This window comes from Eptatretus burgeri, chromosome 15, assembly GCF_056783735.1.
Source record: "Eptatretus burgeri isolate ZD-2024b chromosome 15, Ebu_testis_v1, whole genome shotgun sequence".
Taxonomy (NCBI): domain Eukaryota; kingdom Metazoa; phylum Chordata; class Myxini; order Myxiniformes; family Myxinidae; genus Eptatretus; species Eptatretus burgeri.
The window spans coordinates 13,355,915-13,382,446 of NC_140975.1; the positions used below are offsets into that span (position 1 = coordinate 13,355,915).

At 41.9% G+C, this 26,532-nt stretch overlaps 2 protein-coding genes across 5 annotated transcripts in view; both read right to left on the reverse strand.

Moving 5' to 3' along the window:
- Window positions 1-26,532, reverse strand: part of LOC147011556 (uncharacterized) — a 242,962-nt gene that overhangs the window by 54,703 nt on the left and 161,727 nt on the right. The window lies entirely within an intron of this gene.
- LOC147011557 (uncharacterized) overlaps window positions 3,157-26,532 on the reverse strand; it is a 44,923-nt gene continuing 21,547 nt past the window's right edge. For all 4 annotated transcript variants that reach the window (XM_085857039.1, XM_085857036.1, XM_085857038.1 and 1 more), the window contains 5 exons: window positions 20,759-21,181; window positions 19,591-20,010; window positions 10,327-10,743; window positions 9,451-9,488; window positions 3,157-4,385 (listed from right to left, as the gene is read on the reverse strand). In XM_085857039.1, coding sequence (XP_085713165.1) covers window positions 4,275-4,385; window positions 9,451-9,488; window positions 10,327-10,743; window positions 19,591-20,010; window positions 20,759-21,181 — 1,409 coding nt within the window. In that variant the 3' untranslated portion in view covers window positions 3,157-4,274. The remainder of the gene's footprint in view (window positions 4,386-9,450; window positions 9,489-10,326; window positions 10,744-19,590; window positions 20,011-20,758; window positions 21,182-26,532) is intronic.

A 26,532-nucleotide genomic window follows, 5' to 3' on the forward strand; every position in this document is an offset into this window, starting at 1 on the left:
ATTGAATAATGAATAATAACAAAAAAACGGCATTGGTCAGTGTCAGGGTCAGGTGTCCGATTAAAGCAGGATTGTATCAAAGCGGGACGTCTTGGTACCCAGTCATCACTGCCAGCAGTTATTCAGTGGCAGTTCTAATTATGCCTCTTATTAGTTATGTAACACACCAGTACACAAATGCCACCCAAAATACACCACACAAAAGCAGTCCTGGCGAGGGTCTGCAATCTCTGATTGTTGGATTCGCTATATATGCTAGATATCCCTTATTGTTGGGTTTTCCGTGTGTGTGTGTGTGTGTGTGTGTGTGTGTGTGTGTGTGTGTGTGTGTGTGTGTGTGTGTGTGTGTGTGTGTGTGTGTGTGTGTGTGCAACGCGAGGCTCCACAGCACGAACCAGCAAACCGATTTCGATGAAACTTTGCCAACAGGTGGAATATATACTGGGAATGTGCACATTTGAATTTCGTTGCCGAGCAACCACCCGTTGCTGTGCAGCGGCCGAAAAACCACGTACAGTATTTTCAATACTTGTCCTTCAGTTTTGAATGTAGAGAAATGAGACTTCGGAATTAAACACTTGGAGATATTTAGAAAATTTTACTCGAGCCGATTTTTCATTGACGTTTTATTTTTCAAATAGTAGTCCTTCAAAAATCGGGTGTCTATTTACCATCATTTAAGGTGTGTATACAGTGTTTGTAAGGAACTACACTGTTGTTCCACCTTCGATCTCTCCTCGATTCAAACGTTATTGACCAAAGTGAAAAGGATCCAAAATAAATGAAATCACCGGCATTTCTGTCTTTGTGGATTTCTAATAATATGTTTATTTATTTACCGAAAACGATTCCACGACCCACACCCACCTTCAATTATTTATTTATTTACTGAAAACAATTCCACGATCCACACACCACCTTCAATTATTTATTTACTGAAAACGATTCCACGACCCACACACCGCCTCAAATTATTTATTTACTTAGCGAACGATTCCACGACCCACACACCACCTCCAATTATTTATTTACTTACCGAACGATTCCACGATCCACACACCACCTTCAATTATTTATTTATTTACCGAAAGCGATTCCACGACCCACACACCGCCTCCAATTATTTATTTATTTTCCGAAATCGATTCCCCAACCACACACCGCGTCCAATTATTTATTTATTTACCGAAAACGATTCCCCACCCACACACCGCCTCCAATTATTTATTTATTTACCGAAAAAAAAATCCATGATCTACACACCACCTTCAATTATTTATTTAATTACCGAAAACGATTCCACGACCCACACTCCGCCTCCAATTATTTATTTATTTACCATAAACGATTCCCCACCCACACACCGCCTCCAATTATTTATTTATTTACCGAAAACGATTCCACGACCCACACACCACCTCCAATTATTTATTTACCGAAAACGATTCCACGACCCACAGTCCGCTTCCAATTATTTATTTATTTCCATAAACTATTCCACGACCCACACACCGCCTCCAATTTATTTATTTTCCGTAAACGATTCCACGATCCACACACCACCTTCAATTATTTATTTATTTATTTACTGAAAACAATTCCACGACCCACACCCACCTCCAATTATTTATTTATTTACCAAAAACGATTCCACGACCCACACTCTGCCTCCAATTATTTATTTATTTTGCATAAACAATTCCACGATGCACACACCACTTCCAATTATTTATTTATTTACCGAAAACGATTCCACGACCCACACACCACCTCCAATTATTTATTATTTAAAGTGTGAGTGGCGTAGGAAAGTGGGCGTGGCTTATGAAAAACATTGTGTGGCTAAGGAGGTGTGGTCAAACAAGAGCATTGAGAGAAGTTTATCGGGTTTTCCGTGTGTGTGTGTGTGTGTGTGTGTGTGTGTGTGTGTGTGTGTGTGTGTGTGTGTGTGTGTGTGTGTGTGTGTGTGTATCTGCAACGCGAGGCTCCACAGCACAAACCAGCAAACCGATTATTTTTCAAATGGTAGTCCTTCAAAAATACGGTGTCTATTTACCATCATTTTTTATGAGGAGTGCCAGTTGGCAAAATACGCAATAGGAAAATCTTGCCAGGTGGAGGAACAATTGTATGTGAACCAATACGTCTTGGCAATGAATCTTCGTTGGTGGATCGGTCAGAATGAAAAGCATCGTATCCAGCGCTTCTATCCTAGCAAATCCCTCGTCACCTACCGGCTTGTTCTTTTTATTGTTACTCTGTCTGCCTGGCAGTCAAACCAAATTGAAAATAATTCCAAACAGGGAACTTACTGTCTTTTAAGGACACCATAAGGGCCACAAACAACAGGCACGAACAACTAAATTATCGTGTTAAATAAGGTGGTGTAATAGATGCTGCATCAATGGTGGTAAACTTCCGAATTTCTTTTTCCACAACATCTAAAATCTTTTTTTTATTTCAATTTAATTTTATACTCAAACATTGAAGAACAGAAATCGCCTTGTTGGCACTTTCAAAACCCTTCCGCTTCGCAGAACTTGGACAAAAAATTACAGCATTTTACATCATCATGACCAATCAAATTTGCCGCTCATCGACCCAATCCACATCCATGTTTCTCAAGACAGCAAAGGGTAAGATGTTTAATGAACTCTCCAGTTATCTACACAATCTCAAGAGCCATTTGTCTGTCAGTTTGTGTGTGTTTCATCGTTTTTCTGAGAGATCACTGAACGGATCTTCATCAAACTTTCAGAGGTTCATCAATAAGTGCCTGGGAGTGTTTTAGACCAAAAAACATTATTTTTTTAATTTGAAAAAAAAAGTTTGGTTTTTTGGATCTTTTTAATTGCTCTATCATGTCTAAGCCTTTAAAGCTATGTGAAAAGTAATATTAAATTATCCCCGACCCAATTCCTTTGTAGGTGTAGGGAAGTGTTTTGGCACCCACAAAAATATAAAATATATCAAATTGATTTCTTCAAAATGCCAACAGGGTTATAAGAGCACCAGGCAATGTTGGGTTCCTGCCGGGCAATGCAGGGTATCCCTGCTAGCAGTTCAAAAAGTACAACTCAATTACAAAATGTTTGATAAATGCTGAAAAGGATTGTTTTTAATAGCTGCAGGACAGCAATGATAGTGACCACGAAATGAATTTTTCAGAATTAATTTTTTATTATTGGTACAGTAACCAGAATTCAGAAAATGAAAATGAATGATTCCAAGTACGCTGAAAAGCAAGGCTGAATATCAATTATATTTACAACCCACACAAACGAATATTCAATCTTCTTCATGTAATTCATGTCCGAGAGGATTTGTCAGAGGGAGCACACCTCCCTTTGAGCTGTCTGTCTGAGTTTGATTCCCGACCCGACTATAAACTGTAGCACTGATGCTTCGCATGTTTGGCGCAGAGTGTTCGGTCACACGGATGGACGATAATTAGCTGGGTGTCCTGTCTGCAAGCACTAATTGGTGGATGTCAGAGATCCTACTCTGTCTTTCACGAAGAGTAGGCGAATTATCACGGACAGCCTGAACAAATTACAAATTCCTGCTCAAACCACCTTCAGTCGAAGGTCAGGTCTGGCCAGCCGGATCGTGAAAGACTAGGGCCAAAACTGTCCCTGGAAGACCCCACAAGAAAGTGGGGATAATTGAGGCCCTGAAGCAAATGGTCATAGGACACACGATAACCATTAATAGAATTGTACAAACTGTTTTTGTGTTGATCTCAAAAGTGGAATGAACAACTTACAGCTTTATATTAAACTTTTTAAAGAAGCTGCAAACGCATGGTTTGGAACAAGTTCAAGCCAACCAACCATGATTAATACACAAGAGCATTTTATACATTTTCATTGCTTTCTGTCACATTGTCCATTTGTAAAACACAATGTGACAGTGAGAATGGTTTATTTATTTTATTCCCTGTTAGTCTCTCCTCAACCTTTGGTTGCATCAGACGAGACTGTTCCTGGAGGGGATTATTAATTCAATCAATCGGATCTCCAGTTGTGAAAGTGAATTTGCTTGATTTATCATTGAGAAATGAAGTACCATCAGAAATAACGGGTGGTGTACCATCATCATGGACTGTATGTATCACCTTGACAAAACTACAAGTGTCACATGACTGGTAGATTGTCACAAAGGTCAATTTGATGGGTTATGAGGAGGGATTAAAGATGGTGTCATAAATCGAAATATATGTTGCTGAGCTTTATAAGCCAAGAAAGTGTCGGAATGGTCAGAGAGTGACATAGTTATCTTTTGATCACGGCGTAGATGGACGTGTCTGGTGAGTGTTCAGGAGCTGGAAAAATCTTATGAGGAAGCACTGCGAGAGTAGCGTATGTAATTTCAGCCTCTTCCTCCTGTAAGAGAAATAGTTATGGTTTGATGGAGAAAATCAGGAACATGAAAAGAAATTATAATACATATATATTTATACACACACACATACACACACACACACACACACACACACACACACACACACACACACACACACACACACACACACACACACACACACACACACACACACACACACACACACACACACACACACACATACACACACACACACACACACACACACGTAAAAAAAAAACGGCCAAGCAAGAACTACAATTAGTAGCAGTACTGAATGCATTTGTTGTTCGGCTGTGCTTCTTCTTCTTTGAAATAATGGATCCCAACCACATAATAGGTTAAACCCCAAAGACAAAATGTACAGTGCCTATAGAAAGTCTACACCCCCTTTCAAATTTTTCACCTTTTGTTGCCTTATAACCTGGTAGTAAATTTTATTAAATCAGACTTTTTTTCCACCTTTATTTACACATCGTAGCCCACAACTTCCAAATGAAAAACAAATTCTACAAATTTCAGAAAATTAATTAAAAATACAAGACTGGAATATCTTGGTTGGATAAGTTTCCACCCCCCTGAGTTAATACTTGGTGGAAGAACATTTGACAGCAATTACAGCTGTGAGTCTGTTGGGATAGAACTCCACCAACTTTGCATACCTTGATTGGACAATATTTGCCCATTCTTCTGTACAAAACTCTTCAAGCTCAGTCAAGCTGCGTGCGAGCATTGAAGCACAGCAATCTTGAAGTCATGCCACAGATTTTTCATTGGATTTAGGTTGGGGCTCTGACTGGGCCATTCAAGGCCGTTTATCTTTTTGTTCCTTCGCTACTCCAGTGTAGGTTTGGCTGTGTGATTCGGGTCGTTGTCATGCTGAAAGATGAACTTCAGTCCAAATTTCAGCTTTCTTGCAGAGGGCAGCATGTTTTCCTCTTGGACTTTTCTGTATTTTGCTCCAACCATTTTCCCTTCTATCCTGACAAGTGCTCAAGTCCCTGCTGATGTGAAACATCCCCATAACATGATGCTGCCACCACCATGCCTCACAGTCGGGATGATGTTCTTTGGGTAATGTTCTGTGTTGGGTTTGCGCCAAATTTAACGTTTTGCATTTTGGCCAAAAAGTTCCATCTTGGTTTTGTCAGAGCACAAAACCTTTTGCCACGTGGCTTCAGAATCTCCAGAGTGTTTTTTTTGCATACCTCAAATGGGACTGAAGGTGGGATTTTTTGTTTCCTTCTTGCTGTTTCAGCCACCCGAACGTACAGGCCAGACTTGTGGAGTGCTTGGGATATTGTTGTCACATGCACACAGCGATCAGACTTTGCCATAAAGGCATGTAGCTCTTACAAAGTTGCCATTGGCCTCTTTTTGGCCTCTCTGATCAGTCTCGTCCTTGCTTGGTCATCCAGTTTGGAAGGATGGCCTGATCTAGGCAGGGTCTTGGTGGTACCATATGCCTTGCACTTCTTAATCTTCATGATTGTTTTGACTGTGCTTCAAGGGATATTCAAAGCCTATGAAATAGTTTATACCCATCCCTTGATCTGTGCCTTTCCACAACTTTATCCAGGAGGTCCTTTGAAAGCTCCTTGGTGATCATGGTTGAGTCTTTGCTGTGAAATGCACCACCCAGAAACCTATAAGAACAGCTGATTTTACTCTGAAATAATCAGAATCATTACAATTATCACAGATGGAGGCTAATTAACTTGGTGTGTGATTTTGAAGGTGATTGGTTACACCTGAGCCAATTTACAATTGCTATTATAAGGAGGTGGACACTTATCCAACCAAGATATTCTAGTTTTGCATTTTAAAATAATTTTCTGAAATTTCTAGAATTTGTTTTTCACTTGGAAGTTGAGGGTTACGATGTGTAAATAAAGGTGGAAAAAGTCTGATTTAATGTAATTTATTTTCGGAGAAGAGAGCATGTACCTATTTTGAGGGTAACCCCTTCCCCCTCAGAAACCCCGTTAATGAGGTCAGATTTTGATGCAGTTGATATACTTTGGCACATTACAGGTGATGAAGGTTGGTGTCAAGTTTCATCAAAATTGTATGTGTAGTTTTGGAGAAGAGAACAAATACCTATTTTGTGGGTGGGGGTTGGGGGTCAACCCCCCTCCCCCGTAGACACCCTGAATGTACACATATTTTGATGCGGTCAATATGCTTTCGTTACGCATCAGATATGAAGCTTGTGGCCAAGTTTCATTAAAATCGTGTTTTTTGTTCAAGTGATAATGACTGAAGTGTTTACAGACCGACTGACTGACCTACGGACACTGCTCAACCACATAAGCTCGCCTGACTAAAGTCCTGGTGAGCTAATAATTTGGACTCATTAAGAAATAGAAGTAAACTAGAAGGGCACTCAAGGCAATCACAATGTCCCAAGATGTGCCTCCACCCACGCTATTACGTCATTATATATACTTGTACCAAGTTTTATTTAAATCCCAGAACCCAGATTGAAAATATTAAATAATTTCAGCTGTCAGACCATGCGTTCATTCAGGTTGGAATTTAAAACATACATTCCCCGTGACGACTAGATCATAATTGTGACATTACATGGCGATTGATGAAGCAGTTCAAGAGAAATATATTTTTTAAGATTCTCGTTCAATTCAATATGGCTGCCAGACCATATGACCTAATAATGATTCATGAACACACTTGTTTCCACAAGGCCTGTGGAACATATGGTGGAAGTTTCCCCTCAATCTCTCAAGCCATTCTGGAAAAGAAGATTTTAAAAGTTTTATTTTTCAAAAATCATCGCTGCCAAACCATGTGAGCTATGAAGTCATAGGTGGTGAACCTTTTGTTCCTCATGGATAGGTGATCATACCTCTAAAGTTTTGGCTCGATTTGTTCAGCCATTTCAGAGAAGATTTTTGAAAGTTTTTGTTTAAAAAAAATTGGCTGCTGAATCACGTGACCGATGATGTCATCATTTTTCCCCCACATACAATTTAGCCCGAGATTACCCTCAAAAAGTTTTGTACTGATTGGATAAAGCATTCGACATATACAATTATGATGTCATAACGAAGTCACCTTGGACATCATCAAAAAATCACACTTCTTTCCCATGGGGAGTACTTGACATATGCCAAGTTAAATTTTTTTCCATGGAGCGGTTTCAGAGATAGAGGTCCAAAGTTTTTCCTTTTTTCCAACATGGCTGCCATGTCATGTGACCTTCTTCTTCTTCTTCTTCTTCTTCTTCTTCTTCTTCGTCTTCTTTTGGCTGCTCCCGTTAGGGGTCGCCACAGCGGATCATCCGTTATGATCCGCATCATGATTTGGCACAGGTTTTACGCCGGATGCCCTTCCTGACGCAACCCTGGTCACCTCTTACGACACAGGGATATGGTACACCTATTCTAACCGGGGCATACATGTGACCTATGATGTCATAATTATCATTAAAAAATTCTACATCAGTCGTCGAACCGATAGTGAAAATTTCGTTTCAATCAGATAAGTGGTTTCAGAGAAAACAGAGAAAATTAGCATGGACGTACGTATGGACAGACAACCCAAAAACATAATGCCCCTGGTGACTTCGTCAGCGGAGGCATAAAAATAAGTGTAAAATCCGTGTTCTAGTACCCCCAAAATCGTCATTCAGAAGTGATGACAGATTTTGACCTTTGTCCAATGTGGAATCAAATATCGCCCTCTTGGAGACGTCAATCATAACGGAATAAAACTCATTAAAAGTGATTACAAAATGTTGATCAATGCAAGCAGTACTGCTGTATGGCCACACATAAGAAGGAGGTCACATAGTCGAGGTCAATGAATATCACAAAAATATTGCGACATGCAAACTTGAATACTCAGTATTTTGGCCACATCAACGAGATTGAGTATGACAAAATGTTGGTCACTGCAAACAGGATTGCAAAGAGTGGCCACATTAAACAGGTGACCAACTACTCAAGGTGTCCTGATCAGCAAAAAATACTTCAAAGGTCAAATTCGGTCTAGATTTTGAAAATGACGTCGTGCCAATGATAGCGTGAAAGAGATGTGCAAAAGCACCTGAGCAGGTTTTTAGAATTTTTAAACAGATGAGCTGATGCCAACCAGACCAGTTGCCGAATCAGTCGAGGGTTGCCAGAAACTTCTCCACCTTTTCAGGTGAAAAAGACAGAATTTATGAGCAGTTGGGTGCAAATTAAAAGGGTGAGTAGAGCTTGTGAGGGATCAGGGATGCAAGATTTGCAAGCAAACACAAATTTGAGGCATTTGGCCTTACGAGCAGAGTCGGCTGTGGTGCCATTGGAAGTGAGGGAAGGGATGGAGGGGGAACATACTCCAGAGACAGACTTAACAAGATGCTATCAAGTTTTGAGGAGGAAAACAAGTTTGAAAGTTAAATCTTGAGGTTGATCAGGTGTTGTTTTCTGGCTCTCGTGAGAGCGGACAGACACTTGTTGCATGCTTTGTGGAGTGAGCTGAGATTGCCTTCGGTCGGATTTGCCTTCCAAGAAGAGAAGGCAAGTTGTTTCAAGGCAACTACCTCGCCATGGGATTCAGTGTACCATGGGTGGGAAGTAAGGTATGATAACTGAAGACGAGATGGGATGGGTCTGTGTGCAAGGGAGAATAGGTTTCCGTGGAAGAATTCCCAGGCTGAGTTAATATAATCGGTGGTAGATGTGGGAGATCAGTCCTGAAGCGAGATGGCTGCTTGCAGTCCCTGTCAAGCTGCCTGAGTGGACTGCCAGACTCACCGGTGTTGAGGCAGCTCTCTGAGAATAGCCGGAGAGATGTTAACTCTCACAAGTATATGATCATATAAACCTGATTAAAGCAGAGGAAGAGCAGGAAACATTGACTCGGAAGTTGGTCATCACCTCGTCCAGAAGGGAGGATTTGCTATTGGCAGAAATGCAGGTCAGAGAGCTCACATATTGTTACACATCATTTCACTGTGACAAACCATTAGGGGTGTGGCATGAATAAGCTAAATAATGAATATTTGTGAATGAATAGTAAAATATCAAGAAGTGATATCAAACAGCAAATCACACTCACTTCCTGGTTTGAATCCATCCTGCCATGTGTGTCTGTTCCTGAAAGATAACAAAACTGTCATAAAACATTGAAAGGAAAAAAATCGAGAAACAGTCCGATACAGTAATTCTGTGGTTTAATGCTTGTGTTAAAATTTCAACAGAGATGAATGATCATAATGTCAGAGCAAATCAAATATGCAAGGAAGGTTAATGCACAACAGAGTGAACTGGAAGGGCACTTGGTAGAACACATACTGCATCTCCGCCAGGCTGAACAGTTTACCTTTTGTATTCCACTGAAGGGTCGGATCTGAGTCTGGACCTCCAAAATCGAATTGGCTTGTTATTGTCACCTAACCAGCTCATCCACCTGGTGTCATCATAACTCGTCCATAACTTTTTGAAATATCACGCTATGTATTGTGTTTGGCCCCATCTCCAAATGGTGAAGAATCATTTGAGAAATTGAGAAAAATTCTTGTATTCAGATCGGGATATTCACCAAAACGGAACTGACTCGTCCTTGTCACACACCCAACCCGTCCACCGAGTGTCGTCTGAATTGGTCAACTTTTGAGAGATCGTGCTAGATACCGTTTTTTAGTCCCATCACAAAATGGTGAAGAATCACTTAAAAAAAAATTATCGGATCTTCACCAAAACTGAATCAATTCTTCCTTGTCACACGCCCAACTTGTCCACCAAGTTTTGTCCGAATCTGTCCCACAACTTTTTGATATATCATGTTCACAGACAGACAGGGGTAAAAACATTACCTCTGCCCACCTTCGTTGGCAGAGGTAATCACAAAGGAAATGAATCAATTAATTACAGTAGATAACATGTGAGGCCCGAACGTGTAAATCCAAAATTAACATTAAAATGACTTTTTCACCTTCTGCAGGATTCCTTTTTTTCTTGTAAATGAGGAACCCAAACACAATTAGAAGAAGAAGAACCAGGATTAAGGCAGTGGAACATCCAATCACAATCCCTGTGATTCCTCGTGTTTCACTTGTTCCTTCAAACGCTCCAGAGAAAACAAATCTCTTCACCGTCCCGTGCTGGTTCTGCACCAAACAGCTGTAGTTCCCTCCTGGATCTTCCCCTGTGATGTTGTAACTACTGATGATGATCTGTGATTCATTTTGGTGATGTGTGTTTTCTTTCATCTCATTTCCATCAAGGAGGTGTCCCAGTGGGTTCCACCAGGTGATGTTCGGTCGTGGTTTGGCCTCGGCCTCACAGAAGAGCCTCCAGGAGGTGCTGGAGTTCACGAAATCTTTCCAGATGCGCAGGATCTTCGGAGAAACTGTGGAACCACGTATTGAAGGTTACAGTTTACATCGTACATTGAGGTACATCCATGAGATTTGCAATCCTCTATGTGGGGTTTCCATGGTAATATACAATTGGACAAATTTTAAATGGCAATGAAACATGCATAGTGTTCCTAAAGCAGAAAACTTTTACCTTCTCCACCAGTCGGTCGTGAAGTGTACACAAGGTGAGAATTGTGTGCTGGGAAACGAATGGACACGATAGCGGCAAACAAACATAACTGTGTCAAGAGTATCTTTGATTATAATTGGTGAAATGAAATGGAGTTTTGTTTCATCCATCATAGGGCAAAACTCTTCTGCGGGTTTGGTTTGTAGACAATCGTCCGACATCATGTGGACAGTTGTTCCTCAAAGTGTAAAGTTTCAAAAGCATGTTTAAGATGAGTTCTGTTATTCTACCTTCTAACGACTGACCCTATTTATTTTATTTCAGGCCTTAAACAACTGGAGGGTAATCACATAACTTTTTGCTTCTTCTATACATGATCGCTGCTCATAGAAGAACGAGAGAGAATGGAATGGAACAAAATGGAAATGGGGGAAACACCAACAGCAGAGTAGAGGTGAGAGTGGGGACGTCTGTGTGTGCTGTTTGTAATTTCATGAATATTACTCGGTGATAAATCGAACCTTCTTGTATATTGTTGAATTCGTTTTTTTCATGCAGGCTTTGCTGACTCAGATAGCTGGAGCTTAATCGTTTCGGTTTTGAGTTTGTTTTGTTGTCATATTTAATTTTTTTTTCCCCCAAATGTTTTTTTTTGTCCTTTTTGCCTTTTCCAATGTATTAATATTATAGCATTTTCCCCCTCACTTAAACAAATACAAAACCCCCCCCAAAAAAACTTTTTCACTCCAAAACACAATCTTATTCTGTCTTCAAGAGGAAAAGGAGAGTTGTACTTCCTCGACCTCTCTCCTTTTCTTAATATCTTCATTGAAGAAAACGCTTCTTCCTTCTTCCTTTTGAAAACATATTAAAATGTTTAACTGTCCTTATTCTCTTGCATCAGCACCCCATATGTTCCTCTTCACAATGTATTCTTCTTCTTCTTCTTCTTCTTTTTGTTTTTCTTAATAAAACACATTTTACAATCCTGTCTCTTGCTGAAGCGCTTTGCCCATCATTTATACTCTGGTTCCAACAGCACAACCTTTCTCTGTGCCTTGAACAAAAATTTCATCCACCCATCCCATGATTTTATGTCAAAATGTTAAATACAGTGTGGGAATGTTGAGAAGTTCAGCTTGCAAAGGTTGTATGCACATAATCAAATCCACTTCAGGTTATGTTACAGTGTCAACCCCACCGTGTCAGTACCCTCCACTATATCTACGACCAGCTCACGTCCTTCCAACCCCACCCTTCTATGTGTCCACCCCTACAGCATCTCTCCACTTGATGTCCCCCATTTTTGCAACATACCTAAACCCACCATTACCAAACTTCGCCTTCACCCCCCCTCCTCCTGCCACCACTTCTCTACTTCCCCCTCGTCCTTCCACCTCTTGGCTGCCCATTCCCCCTGCCACCTCTCAGATTCCCCCTTGTCATGCCACCTCTCGGCTTTCTCCTCGTCCTGCCACCTCTCAGCTTCCCCCTCGTCCTGCCATGTCTGGGCTTCCCCCTCGTCCTCCCAGCTCTCGGATTCCCCCTTGTCATGCCACCTCTTGGCTTCTATGTTGTCATGCCAACTCTCAGCTGCCCCATTGTCTTGCCACCTCTCGGCTTCCCCCTCGGCCTGCCACCTCTTGGCTGACCCCTTGTTCTGCCACCTCTCTGCTTTCGCCTCATCCTGCCACCTCCGGGCTTCACCCTCGTCCTCTCAGCTTGCGGCTTCCCCCTTGTCCTGCCACCTCTCGGCTGCCCATTCATTCTGCCACCTCTCAGCTTCCCCCTCGTCATGCCACCTCTCAGCTTCCCCCTCGTCATGCCACCTCTCAGCTTCTCCCTTGTCATGCCACCTCTCGGCTGCCCCCTTTTCTTGCCACCTCTCAGCTCCCCCCTCATCCTGCCACCTCTCGGCTTCCACCTCGTCCTGCTACCTCTCGGATTCCCCCTTGTCCTGCTACCTCTCAACTTCCCCCTCATCCTGCTACCTCTCAGCTTCACCCGTGTCCAGCCCTCTTCTATCATCCAGGATATTGTTGATTGATGAACACTGACCTCCATATTGGGTATAGAGCCTTGCAGATGTTTCAAAATCATTGATGGAGTTACAGTGACATCCCAAACCAGTTTCCTGCTTGCCTGGCTGCTGAGTTTGTATGGACGACCTGATCTGGGTAGAACCTTGGTGGTATGATATGTCTTCCATTTCTTAATGAGGGATTTCACCTTACTCAAGGGGAAAATGAGTGACTTTGAAATGTTCTTACAACCCTCTCCTGAATAGTGCTTCTTCAGCACTTTATATCTGACTTATTTGGAGAGGTCCTTTGTCTTTATGTTTGTCGAAAGCCCATCAAAAAAAATCTTGTGTCCGAAACCCATCGCCTTCGTACGTACCTTAACCAGTCATACACCTAGGTATTCCTGGACTCTGTGTCCTTTTCTCCTGACATGGTGGAGAGTTTGCTGTCAAACTTCGACTCAGATTCTGCAACCGGTCCAGCCAGCATAACTCCACGTGTCCTAAAAACCTGCACTTCTGCTCTTGCTCACCCTCTCGTTTGCTCAAGGTCATCTGCCATCTGATTGGAAATCAGCAAACATTACCACTTTGCATGAAAAAAGGTGCAAAAACAGATCCCTGCAACTGCAGACCAATCAGCCTTCTCCAAATAATCAGCAACGTTATGGAATCCATCATCGCTTCTGACATTAAATCCTTCCTCTTCTCCAATGACTTGATTTTCGATCATCAATTTGGATTCATACCAAGTCACTCGACCCTGAACATGCTGCTTCTGCTCTCCCATTAATGGATGGAGACCCTCAATGTCAGGCATGAGATCAGAGCCATCTCCCAAGACATATCGCGAGCTTTCGATATGGACTGGCACCCTGCCCTGCTCACCAAACTCTCTTCCTATGGTATCAAAGGCAATCACCACTCATGGCTCGCAGACTTCCTCTCCTGTCGCAGCCAACATGTGGTCCTTAATGGAGTTCTCTCCTCCCCTCCTCCTGTCCAGGCTGGTGTTCCTCAAGGCAGTGTTCTGGACCCTGTTCTTTTTCTAGTTTTCATCAATGATCTCTTTAAATCTCTGTAAAATCCTCTTTATCTCTTTACTGATGACACCACCCTCTGCCATACCATCTGTCATCCCTCAGATCGGCAAGCAGCAGCTTCTTCACTCTGCAGATCTGGTTAAAATCGCAAGCTGGTCCAACACTTGGAACATGTCTTTCAATCCTGACAAATCTCACTCTCACTATGTCTCTCCAAAAGGACCGTCTGGAATCCCCCCCCCCCCATATTTCCGCAGGATGCTCAAGGTCCGCCAACAACCCCCTTCTGGTAAAACTACCAAAATAAAGAATCACTGCTCACTTTTTTTTTTTTGTATACCTTGGTCGAGGCTCGTATGAGAGCAAACACACAACTCACATCAAGGAGGCATGAGACAAGAGGGGCGGGAGTGGAAGGGACAAAACAGTGGGGAACAGACACATTAGGTGAACTGTGGAAGGGAGAGGGATGGGGATGGGACGGGGAACATGGCGAAGAGAAGATGGACATTTCAGGGACTTTCAGGAAGGAAAGCAGGAGAAATGAAGGAAGTGGGCTTGGGTGGATTATCGGGGGTAGAAAAGATCGAGGATTTGGATGGGGGAAGATAAGAGGTGGTGGTGAACAGCTGTTTTGAAAGCCCGGAGGGAAGAATGGGGAAGAATAGAGTGAGGAAGTTTATTCCAAAGGCGGGAAAAAAGAGGAATGAAAGAGTGAAGATGAGCAGTGATTCGTGATTTTGGTAGTTTTACCAGAAGGGGGTTGTTGGCGGACCTTGAGCGCCCTGTGGAAATGTGGTGGGGACAAATAGCAGAGAGAGCAGGGGGGCAAGGCTGGAGAGGAGTCGGTAGAAGACATAAAGACTACCGACCAACCTGCGGTGATTGAGTGAGAGGCCCAAAGACTCAGCTTCATTGCGGGAGATGCCGATGATCTTAAATGCCCTGGTTTCGACAGCGTTAAGCCGAGAAAGGAGGGAGGCAGGAGCACCAGCCCAGAGGGGAGAGCAGTACTCCATCAGGCTACGGACAAAAGCTTTGTAAGTGGTCAGGAGCTCAAGAGGGCCGAGGAAGGACTTAGCACGACGGAGGATTCCCAGTCGGCGACTGGCTTTTGAGGCGAGGTTGAAAATGTGACTTTCCCAGGAAAGGTCATGGCAGATAGTGAGACCTAGAAGCTTGAAAGAAAAGACTTTTTCCAGAGGATTGTTGAGAAAGTGGATGGGGGGGTTTTGTAAACGGTCCTTTCGAAGAGACATAGTGAGAGTGTGAGATTTGTCTGGATTGAAAGACATGTTCCACGTGTTGGACCAGTTTGTGATTTTATCCAGATCTGCAGTGAGCGAAGAAGCTGCTGCTTGCCGGTCTGAGGGATGACAGATGGTACGGCAGAGGGTGTAGTCGTCGGCAAAGAGAAATAGAGGATTTTCCAGAGAGTCCGAGAGATCATTGATGAAAACCAGAAAAAGAACAGGGTCCAGAACGCTACCTTGAGGAACTCCAGCCTGCACAGGAAGAGGGGATGAAAGAACTCCATTTAGGGCCACACGTTGACTGCGACAGGAGAGGAAGTCTGCGAGCCATGAGTGGAGATGGCCTTGAATACCATGGGAAGAGAGTTTGGTGAGTAGGGCAGGGTGCCAGACTGTGTCAAAAGCACGTGATATGTCCAGGGATACGGCTCGGATTTCCTGTCTGGCATTGAGGACCTCCATCCATTGATGGGAGAGCAGAAGCAGCATATCCAGGGTGGAGTGACCTGGTCTGAAACCAAATTGATGATTGGAAATCAAGCCATTGGAGAAGAGGAAGGATTTCATATCTGAAGCGATGATGGATTCCATCACCTTGCTGATGATTGGGAGAAGGCTGATTGGTCTGTAGTTATAGGGATCTGTTTTTGCACCTTTTTTATGCAGGGCAGTAATGTTAGCAGATTTCCAAGCAGATGGCAGATGACCTTGGGCAAATGAGAGGGTGAATAGAACAGAGAGAGGGTGAGCAAGAGCAGAAGAGCAGGCTTTGAGGACACGTGGGCTGATGCCGTCTGGACCGGTTGCAGAATCTGACTCGAGGTTTGAAAGCAAGCTCTCCACCTTGTCAGAAGAAAAGGATACAGAGTCCAGGGACAGTTGGGTGCGACTGGGTAAAGTGGGTAGAGATAGTGATGGGTTTAGGACACAAGATTTAGCTGCAAACACCGAGTTTAGACATTCAGCTTTATCACGTGTGGAATCAGCAGTGCGGCCATTTGAGGTAAGGGAGGGGATGGAGGGGGAACATACACCAGAAACAGATTTGATTAAACGCCACCAGGATTTTGAGGAGGGAGAGAGGTTTGAGAGTTCAGACTTGAGATGAGAAAGATGTTGTTTTCTGGCTCTCCTGAGGGTAGATACACACTTATTCCGAGCTTTGTGGAAAGAACTGAGATTGCCCTCAGTTGGGTTTGCTTTCCATGAGGCAAAGGCAAGTTGTTTCAGGACAACTGCCTCACCACAAGCTTCAGTAAACCAAGGGCGGGAGGAAGGGTAAGACAACTGAACACGAGAGGGGATAAATCTGTGCATGAGGGAGAGCAAGTTTCTTTGAAAGAAATCCCAGGATGAGTTGATGTTTGAGAAAGTAGTGATAGGAGACCAGTCTGTAAGTTTGATGGCTGCTCGGAGACCCTGCCAGTCAGCTTGAGTGAAATGCCAGACTCGACGGCGGTGAGGTGGTTCTCTGATAACAGCCAGAGAGATGTCCACTTTGACAAGGACGTGGTCAGAAGAACCAATTGGAGCGAAGGAAGAGCAGCAGATATTGTCAGGGAAATTTGTCAAAACCAGATCCAGAAGAGATGGAGTACCATTGGTAAATGCTCACCTTTCACTCTTTCATTCCTCTTTTTTTCTCACCTTTGGCACAAACTCCTACACTCTCTTCAATCCCACTCTTCCCTCCAGGTCTTCGAAACACCTGTTCACCACCATCTCTTATCTTCCCCGATCCAAAACCACGATTTTTTTTATACCTCTGTTAATCCACCCCAAAACTTTCCTTCCTGAAAGTCCCTGTCGTGTGAGTACCTGAAACTCCCTGTCATGTAAGGACCTGAAAGTACCTGTGGTGTCCATCTTGGTCACACTGTGTACCCTGCCCCATCCCTCTCCCTTCCACAGATCTCCTAATGTCTCTGTTCCCCACTGTTCCTTCCTTCCCTCTCCCACCCCTCTTGTCTCCTGCTCCCTTTGTTATATGTTCTGGGTGTAAGCTTTCATACGAGCCTCGTCATTGTATACAAAAAAAGAAGCAGTTTGCTTTTTTGCAAGTATAAAAAAACACAAAAACATTTCTTGAAATAAATCAATCAATATAAATTGTAGTGGATAAATATCTGAGCAGTGGATAAAATGAAGCATACAAAACTAGAGGGGGAGCACTTGGGAGAGTGCAAAACCTCCGCCGCCAATACTGCTGGGTCACTCAAGTGAACCTTATATCTTATTCATTAAATATGATGTCAACAGTGCTGACAGAGTTATAGTTCTTTTCTCCAACATTTTTTTTTGGGGGGGGAGGGGGGTTGAAAATCACTCAAAACATGTAGAAATGCAAAAAAAAGAAATCGAAATTTTGTTGAAAAAAAAGTTGCAAATTTTTTTTTCTCTAACAAATTTTTTTTTTGGGGGGGGGGGTGAGGTTGGAAATCACTTAAAATATGTAGAAATGCAAAAAAACGATTTTTTTTCTCTAAATTTTTTTTTTGGGGGGGTTGGAAATTACTTAAAACATGTAGAAATGCAAAAAAAAAATTTTTCTCAATTTTTTGGGGGGGGGGGTAAAAAGATTTTTTTGCGGGGGTTGGAAATCACTTAAAACATGTAGAAATGCAAAAAAATTTTTTCTCAAACTATTTTTTTTGGGGGGGGGGGGGTGGAAATCACTTAAAACATGTAGAAATGCAAAAAAAAAATTTTCTCTAACAATTTTTTTTCTTTGGGGGGGGGGGACCAAGTCCAAAATTTAGTGGCATGATCCTTGGACCATACCTAACCCCCCCCACCAAGTTTCGTCGAAATCCGTCAAGGAGTTTTTCCGTAATACTGTTCACAAACAAACAAACAAACAAACAAACAAACAGAAAGGGGTGAAAACAGTAACCTCCATCCATCTTCGAAGATGGCGGAGGTTAATTAATAAACAATTGATAATTGTGTGATGGAAGTGGAGATCATCTCGTGTATATAAATCAATAATGGTTCAGGAACGCATGTTTTTTTTTACACTCCTGGGTTATTCTCTTCTATAAATATTTCTTTGCAATTTCCAAAATTCAGAAATAAAATCGTGTCCCATGACTTTTGGCTTTAATCCCAAAATAATTAGACTTTCCTCTTGCCAGATATTATTGCATCCATGATACGTGAGCTGAATATGAAACAAATACCTCCAGTTGTTTTAAGTAGACTACGGATGGAATATAAACAACGCAGAATATAAATAAGTATCCATAATATAAACACCCAAATGGACTGACACCCCGTTAAGGGTTAAAAACAATGTCTAAGATAAATGATCGTTTAAATGACTAAGATTATTGCCTCTGCCAACGAGGGTGGAAGGTTGTTATGTTTTCATCACTGTTTGTTTGTTTGTCTGTTTGTCTGTTTGTCTGTTTGTTGGGTGGTCTATAGACTACCGTTATTCTCAAGTTTTCCGTCTGTCTGTATGTATGTAATGGACAGCTCTGGAGACCAGATGATGAAGGACAGCTCTGGAGACCAACCGATTTTGATGAAACTTGACTGGTAGGTTCATACCAGGATCTAGTTGTATGCTTTTGAGCACCGTTGCTATGGACGCCACTGTTGCATAGCAACGGGACTTTGAAATTTTTGAAAAAAATCCGAAAAATATTTATATATATATATATATAAATGCGCTTTTATGCGCACTATAATCAACCTCTTTGTCAAAAAATTTCAGCCCGATCCGTCAAAAATGTATGACTAGTATGCAATTATATAGTGACCACCTATGTCGCCTACCGGCTTGTTTGTCTGTCTGTTTGTTTGTGTACAGGATATGTCAAAATGTTGGGGACGAATCCAGATGAAATTTTGTGGACTGGTTCAGTGTGTGACAAGGACGAACCGATTAGATTTTGGTGTAGGTCCGGATCCGGATCAGACTACGAGAATACAAAAAAACGATTCTTCATCAATGAGAGATGGGGCCAAAAAGTATTTTAGCACGATATCTCAAAAAGTTGTGGACGGATTCAGATGAAACTTGGTGGAGAGGTTGGGTGTGCGACCACGTCGAATTGCATCAATTTTTGTGAAGATCCGGATCCGTATATATGGATACGATAATTATTTAATTTTTAAAGTGATTCTTCACCATTGTGAGATTGGGCCAAAAACGATACTATACTGTGTAGCATGATATTTCAAAAAATGTATTGGGCCCAATATGTTCTCGTGGATCAGGCATTGCATGGCGGAGGTATGCGCTCTACAGAGTTCCCTCCAGTTTTTAAAGCGATTCTTCACTTTGGAGAGACTGGGCCAAAAACGATACGTTGCATGATGTTGCAAAAATGTATTGGGCCTGATAGTTTCACATAGATTGTTATTTTGCAACAAAAACTCACCATCAACTCGAAGTCTTGTTTGTTTTCCTTCTCTTGCTTCTAATTCAGCATGATGCCAACTACTCCACAACGACCTCCACTCACGGAATTCACACCGACACATGTACGTTCCCTCATCCTCCATCTTCAGATCTCTTATCCTCACTGACCCGTTTCCTTCACTTGGGTTTCCCACGGTTTGAATCCTCCCCTTGAACCCCCCATCTGTATCATTCGTAGAGCTGTTGTTGATCACGTTGTATCGGGAACTGTAATATTTATACAGAACGAAATTCAGATCTGTTATGTTGTTCCCTTCATTGTCATTAAACATGCAGGGAAGAATCACAGCCTCTCCCTGGACACCGATCACATTGTGTTGGACACAAAGTTTCTTTGTTCCTTCCATTGTACAGTTGTCTTTGTTATGGATCTCTGATTCTGTAGGGAATTAAGAGGTTGAAATGTAAAATAAGGTTGAGTTCTAACCAATTAAACACTTATCCAAAATGAGGGATGGGTTAGAAAACTCTTACTATCCAGAATACACTCCAACATGCAACACATTATAAACACCTTTTATCATACAGTAAGCAAACACTTTTTTTGTATTACACAACAAACACTTATTACTTCCACAACTGAAGGTGGAAGGAGTTTATGATTCCACCCTGTTTGTCTTTCTGTTTGTTTGTTTGTCTGTCTGTGTTTGTGTGCAGGATATCTCAAAAAGTTGTTGACAGATCCAGATGAAATTTTGTGAACAGGTTCGATGTGTGACAAGGACAAACTGATTAGATTTTGGTGAAGATCTAAATCCAGCAACTCTAATTTTTACAGTGATTCTTCACCATTGAGAGAAAGGGCAAAAAACGATATTTAGCACGATATCTCAAAAACGTGTACGGATTCGGACAAAACTTGGTGGACACGTTGTGTGTGTCACGAGGATGAATTGATTCAATTTTGGTGAAGATCTGAATCCAGATCCAGATACGAGAATTTTTTAATTCTAAAAGTGATTTTTCACCATTGAGAGATTGGGCGAAAAACGATATATAGCACGGTATCCAAAAATGTATTGGGTCTGCTATGTTCTATTGGACCAGGCATTGCATGGTGGAGGTATGCGCTCCACTGACTACCCTTCTAGTTTCACATGGATTGTTATTTTGCAACAAAAACTCACCATCAACTCGAAGTCTTGTTTGTTTTCCTTCTCTTGCTTCAAATCCAACACGATGCCAACTACTCCACCAAGACCTCCACTCACGGAATTCACACCGACACCCGTACGTTCCCTCATCCTCCTTCTTCAGATCTCTGATCCTCACCGACCCGTCTCCCTCACTTGGGTTTCCCACAGTTTGAATCCTCTCCTTGAACCCCACATCTGTATCATTCGTGGAGCTGTTGATGATCATGTTGTATCGGGAATTATTATAATATTTATACAAAATGAAACTCAAATCTGTTATGTTGTTTCTTTCATTGTGATTAAACAGGCAGGGAAGAATGACAGCTTCACCCTGGACACCGATCACATTGTGTTGAACACAAAGTTTCTTTGTTCCTTCCATTGTACAGTTGTCTTTGTTATGGATCTCTGATTCTGTAGGGAATTAAGAGGTTGAAATGTAATATAAGGTTGAGTTATAACCAATTAAACACTCATCCAAAATGAGGGATGGGTCAGAAAACTCTTTCTATCCAGAAAACACTCCAACATGCAACATATTATAAACACTTTTTATCATACAGTGGGCAAACACTTTTTTTATTCCACACTAAACACTTTTATTACCTCCACCACTGAAAGTGGACAGAGTTTATGATTTCACCACTGTTTGTTACTTACGAAATATAAAGATTTCGTAAGTATATTGATGACTTCCGTCCTCTGTTTGTGTGTTTGTTTGTTTGTGTGTTTGTTTGTAGGCACGATAACTCGAGAACGGAGGAAGTCAAATTACACCACGTGATTCAGGAGGGTGATGGCTAGCGCTGATTAGATTTTGGTCAAAATCGGTCAAAGCTCAAGGTCACAGTGAGGTCAAACATAATTCCGTAAATTCATGTGGAGAAATGGAGTATTTTTGCTTCGGTCGACGTTACGAGTTCGTTTTAAGTTCGATTTTAATTTTGTCTTCGGTTTTTGCGATCGCTTAGGACGCTTAAAACTCGGTTGTCGAAATTCTGGTAAAAATCGGATGTTTTGGAGACGTTTTAAGATTGTATAAAAAATATTTCACTCGCCGCGTCACGGCTCGTCACGTGGTGCAGCGCGCTCGAGCAGACACGTCGTTGAGTCGCGTAAAGGTTTTGCGTGTGCGCGCTGACGGTGTTTTCGATAAAGATGGTTTTAAAAAGTCATTTTTTATCCCAATAAAGGTTATCGTCACATGCCTGACTCGGATTATGTGAAGATTGTTGGTGGATGGCCGAATATTATGGTTTTGTGACTTTGATAAAATAATATTAAATAATTGCATGGAGAAATGGAGATTTTTGCTTCGGTCGACGTTACAATTTTTGATGGTTTGGTACGAATCATCGTAGAAATTTCTAGTTTGCATCGCTACCTTCTCGAGAGACAGCTTTTATTAGACAAGGTCAGAGGTCAAGTTGACGATTTCGTAAGTACCAGTCAATGTCTGCTTGTTTGTCTGTTTGGCTGTTTGTTTGTGTACAGGATATCTCAAAAAGTTGTGGACGGATTCGGACGAAACTTTGAGGACGTGTTGGTTGTCTGATGAGGACAAATTCATTCAGTTTTGGTGAAGATCTGAATCCACACCAGGATCTGATAATTTTTTAAGTGATTCTTCACCATTGAGAGATAGGACTGAACTAATATATAGCACAGTGTCTCAAAGTTGTGGACGGATTCACCCGAAACTTGGTGGACAGGTCTGGGTGTGTGGCAAGGACGAATTGTTTCGATTTTGGTAAAGATCCGAATCCGGATCCGGATACGAGAATTATTTAATTTTAAAGTGATTCTTCACCTTTGAGAGATTGGGCCAAAAACGATATGGTACTGTATTGCACGATATCTCAAAAATTATTGGGCCTGATATGTTCTTGTGGATCAGGCATTTCGTGGCAGAGGTATGCACTCTACCGAGTCCCCTTCTAGTTTTTATTATCATTATTATTATTGTTATGCAAAAACACTTTTATTAATATTGTACAATAACCACTTTTGTTATTATTAGATCACCTGGACTTTATTCCGGTGAGCTTATGTGATCAAGCAGTGCCCCTCCATGGGTCTGTAAATAGTTCAGTCATGATCGCCTGAACCATATAAAAGATTTTCATGAAACTTGGCCCCAAGCTTCAAATCTGATGCCTAACAAAGACGTATTTACCGAATCAAAATGTGCACTCATTTTAGGGATCTATGGGTTTGACACCCAAAATAGGTATTTGCTTTCTTCTCAGAAATTACACAAAATTTCAATGAAACCTGACCGCAATCTTCACCACCCGTGATGTACCAAAGTTTATTCACGACATACATTTTTTTTATTGGGGCTTAGGTGGTGTATGGGGGGGGTTCCCCCCAAAATAGGTATTTGCTTTCTCCTCCGAAACCACACATACAATACGAAACCACACAATTTCGATGAAACTTGACCATAACCTTCATAACCCGTGATGTACCAAAGTTTGTTTACAGTATTAAAAAAAAAATCCATAGGTATTTTCTTTCTTCTCCGTTAAATATTTTGTGGGTTGTCCATGCCTACCAGTGGTTCCCTGGTTTTCTAATCTAGCCACTACCAGGTGAGCTCCCAGGGGTATTGCCCCTAGTTTTATTATTACAATACAATAAACCAAGGGTTGGAAATCTTTCAGAAGTGGCATGCCAAGAGTTAACTTATTCACTCTTATTTATGGATCTGCATGTCATTGGTAAATTTATAACATTAATGTCCTACTTACATTTTAGCAGCTTCATAAATACATAAACAAGTAGAGGTACATTCAAAGTACAAAAAAGTGAAATTAATAAATTTAATTAATTAAAAAGTAAAATTAATCGATCAAAAAATGAAGAAATACCGTTTTTGCCACAGCGCATCTTCAATGTTGTCCCCAAATTTCAGCTTCCGAGCACAAAAAGTGTATGACTGAGATATTGCCCAGACAAATATAAAACAAAAGGAGTAAAAACTGAGTACTCCCTTCCTTCAGCACCCGGCGATAACATCACACATCACATGGATATGGAATTGGGAAGGAGTGGTGTACAACAAATACATTCAAAGTACACCACCCCCATGCCAAATAAATAAATAAATAAATAACCTATCCTCAAGCGCAACATTGCCAAAGCACCTTCAGTGCCTGGCGATGCCACCATGCAGTACATGGATATGGAATTGGGAAGGAGTGGTGTACAACAAGTACATTCAAGGTACACCACCCCCATGCCTAATAAATAAATAAATAACCTATCCTCCAGCGCAACATTGCCAGAGCACCTTCAGTAGCTGGCGGTGCCGCCGTGCAGAACATGGAGACAGAATTGGGAGGGAGTGGTGCACAATAATTGATTGATTAATTGGATAATTAAAACAAATAATAATCGTAAAATAATTAACTATTTTATCAATTGGCAAACAGCATACCTAAACCATCAATGTTTCAACCGAATTTGTAACTTTTTGAAAACTAAGTAATTAATCGATTAATGAATCAATAAATCCAAAATACCCTTTAGAGCCAAATCACTTGTTCACTATCGTGTCCAAATATCAGCTTCCGAGCTCAAAAGGTGCCTGAGATATTGCCCAGATGAGAAAGAAAATAAATAAGAAATTAATAAATCGATAATAATTAAGTAATTAATTGAATAATGAAAAAAATCTTAAAATACCGTTTTTGCAAAAGTACATCTTCACTTTTGTCCCCAAATTTCAGCTTGTGTTCTCAAGTTATAATATGGCAATCAATCAAATGAAAAATCACTCATAGAGTGACAACTTGGTGAAACATCACAAAGGAGAATGGCACTCGGTAAAGCGCAGACCTCAGTCAGGTGGAACATTTTACGTTTTGTATCCCAATGATGGGCTGGATCTCAACCAAAATCCAATCTGCTTGTTCTTGTCACCTATTCAACTCATCCACCTTGTTTTGTCATAACTCGTCCACAACTTTTTGAGATTTCGTGATATATTTAGTTTTTGGCCCTATCAATTTTCGAAATTAGGCCTGTGTTGACGTTTTGACCTTAAAATTAATTGGTAGTTGAATTCAGCGACCTGATATGCAAATGCTCTTCAAATTTCAACTCAATTGGATGAAAATTGAGGATTTCAGGAATTTGGCCTATGTAGATCTTATGGTCGATGTTGACCTTTTTTTTTTCTTCTTTTTTTGTATACCTTGACGAGGCTCGTGTGAGAGCTAACACACAACACACAGCAAGGGGGGGGGGGCATGAGACAAGAGGGGTGGGAGTGGGAAGGACAAAACAGTGAGGAACAGAGACATTATGAGATCTGTGGAAGGGAGAGGGATGGGGCGGTTAACATGGGGAATACAAGATGGACATTACAGGGACTTTCAGGAAGGAAAGCAGGGAATTTGAAGGAGGTGGGCTTGGGTGGATTATCGGGGGTAGGAAAGATCGAGGATTTGGATGGGGGATGACAAGAGGTGTTGGTGAACAGCTGTTTTGAAGGCCTGGAGGGAAGAATGGGATTGAATAGAGTGAGGGAGTTTATTCCAAAGGTGGGAAAAAAGAGGAATGAAAGAGTGAAGGTGAGCAGTGATTCGTGATTTTGGTAGTTTTACCAGAAAGGGGTTGTTGGCGGACCTTGATCGCCCTGCGGAAATGTGGTGGGGACAAATTGCAGAGAGAGCAGTGCGGGCGAGGCTGGAGAGGAGACGGTAGAAGACAGAAAGACCACCGACCAGTCTGCGGTGAGAGAATGAGAGGCCCAAAGATTCAGCCTCATTGTGGGAGATGCCAATGATCCGAAATGCCTTGTTATCCACAGCATGAAGCCGAGAAAGGTGGGAGGCAGGAGCACCAGCCCAGAGGGGAGTGCAGTACTCCATCAGGCTGCGGACGGAAGATTTGTAAGTGGTCAGGAGCTCAGGTGGGCCGAGGAAGGACTTTGCACGACGGAGGATTCCCAGTCGGCGACTGGCTTTGGAGGCCAGATTTGAAATGTGACTTTCCCAGGAAAGGTCATGACAGATAGTGAGACCCAGAAGTTTGAAAGAAAGGACTTCTTCCAGAGGATTGTTGAGAAAGTGGATGGGGGGGTTTTCTATATGGTCCTTTCGGAGAGACATAGTGAGAGTGTGAGATTTGTCCGGATTGAAAGACATGTTCCACGTGTTGGAACAGTTTGTGATTTTATCCAGATCTGCAGTGAGCGAAGAAGCTGCTGCTTGCCGGTCTGAGGGATGACAGATGGTACGGCAGAGGGTGGAGTCGTTGGCAAAGAGAAATATAGGATTTTCCAGAGAGTTGGAGAGATCATTGATGAAAATCAGAAAAAGAACAGGGCCCAGAATGCTACCTTGAGGAACTCCAGCCTGGACAGGAAGAGGGGATGATAGAACTCCATTTAGGGCCATACGTTGATTTCAACAGGAGAGGAGATGGCCTTGGATACCATAGCAAGAGAGTTTGGTGAGCAGGGCACGGTGCCAGACCGTGTCAAAAGCACGTGATATGTCCAGGGATACGGCTCGGATTTCCTGTCTGGCATTGAGGACCTCCATCCATTGTTGGGAGAGCAGAAGCAGCATATCCAGGGTAGAGTGACCTGGTCTGAAACCAAATTGATGATCAGAAATCAAGCCATTGGAGAAGAGGAAGGATTTAATGTCTGAAGCAATGATGGATTCCATAACCTAGCTGATGATTGGGAGAAGGCTAATTGGTCTGTAGTTGCAGGGATCTGTTTTTGCACCTTTTTATGCAGGGCAGTG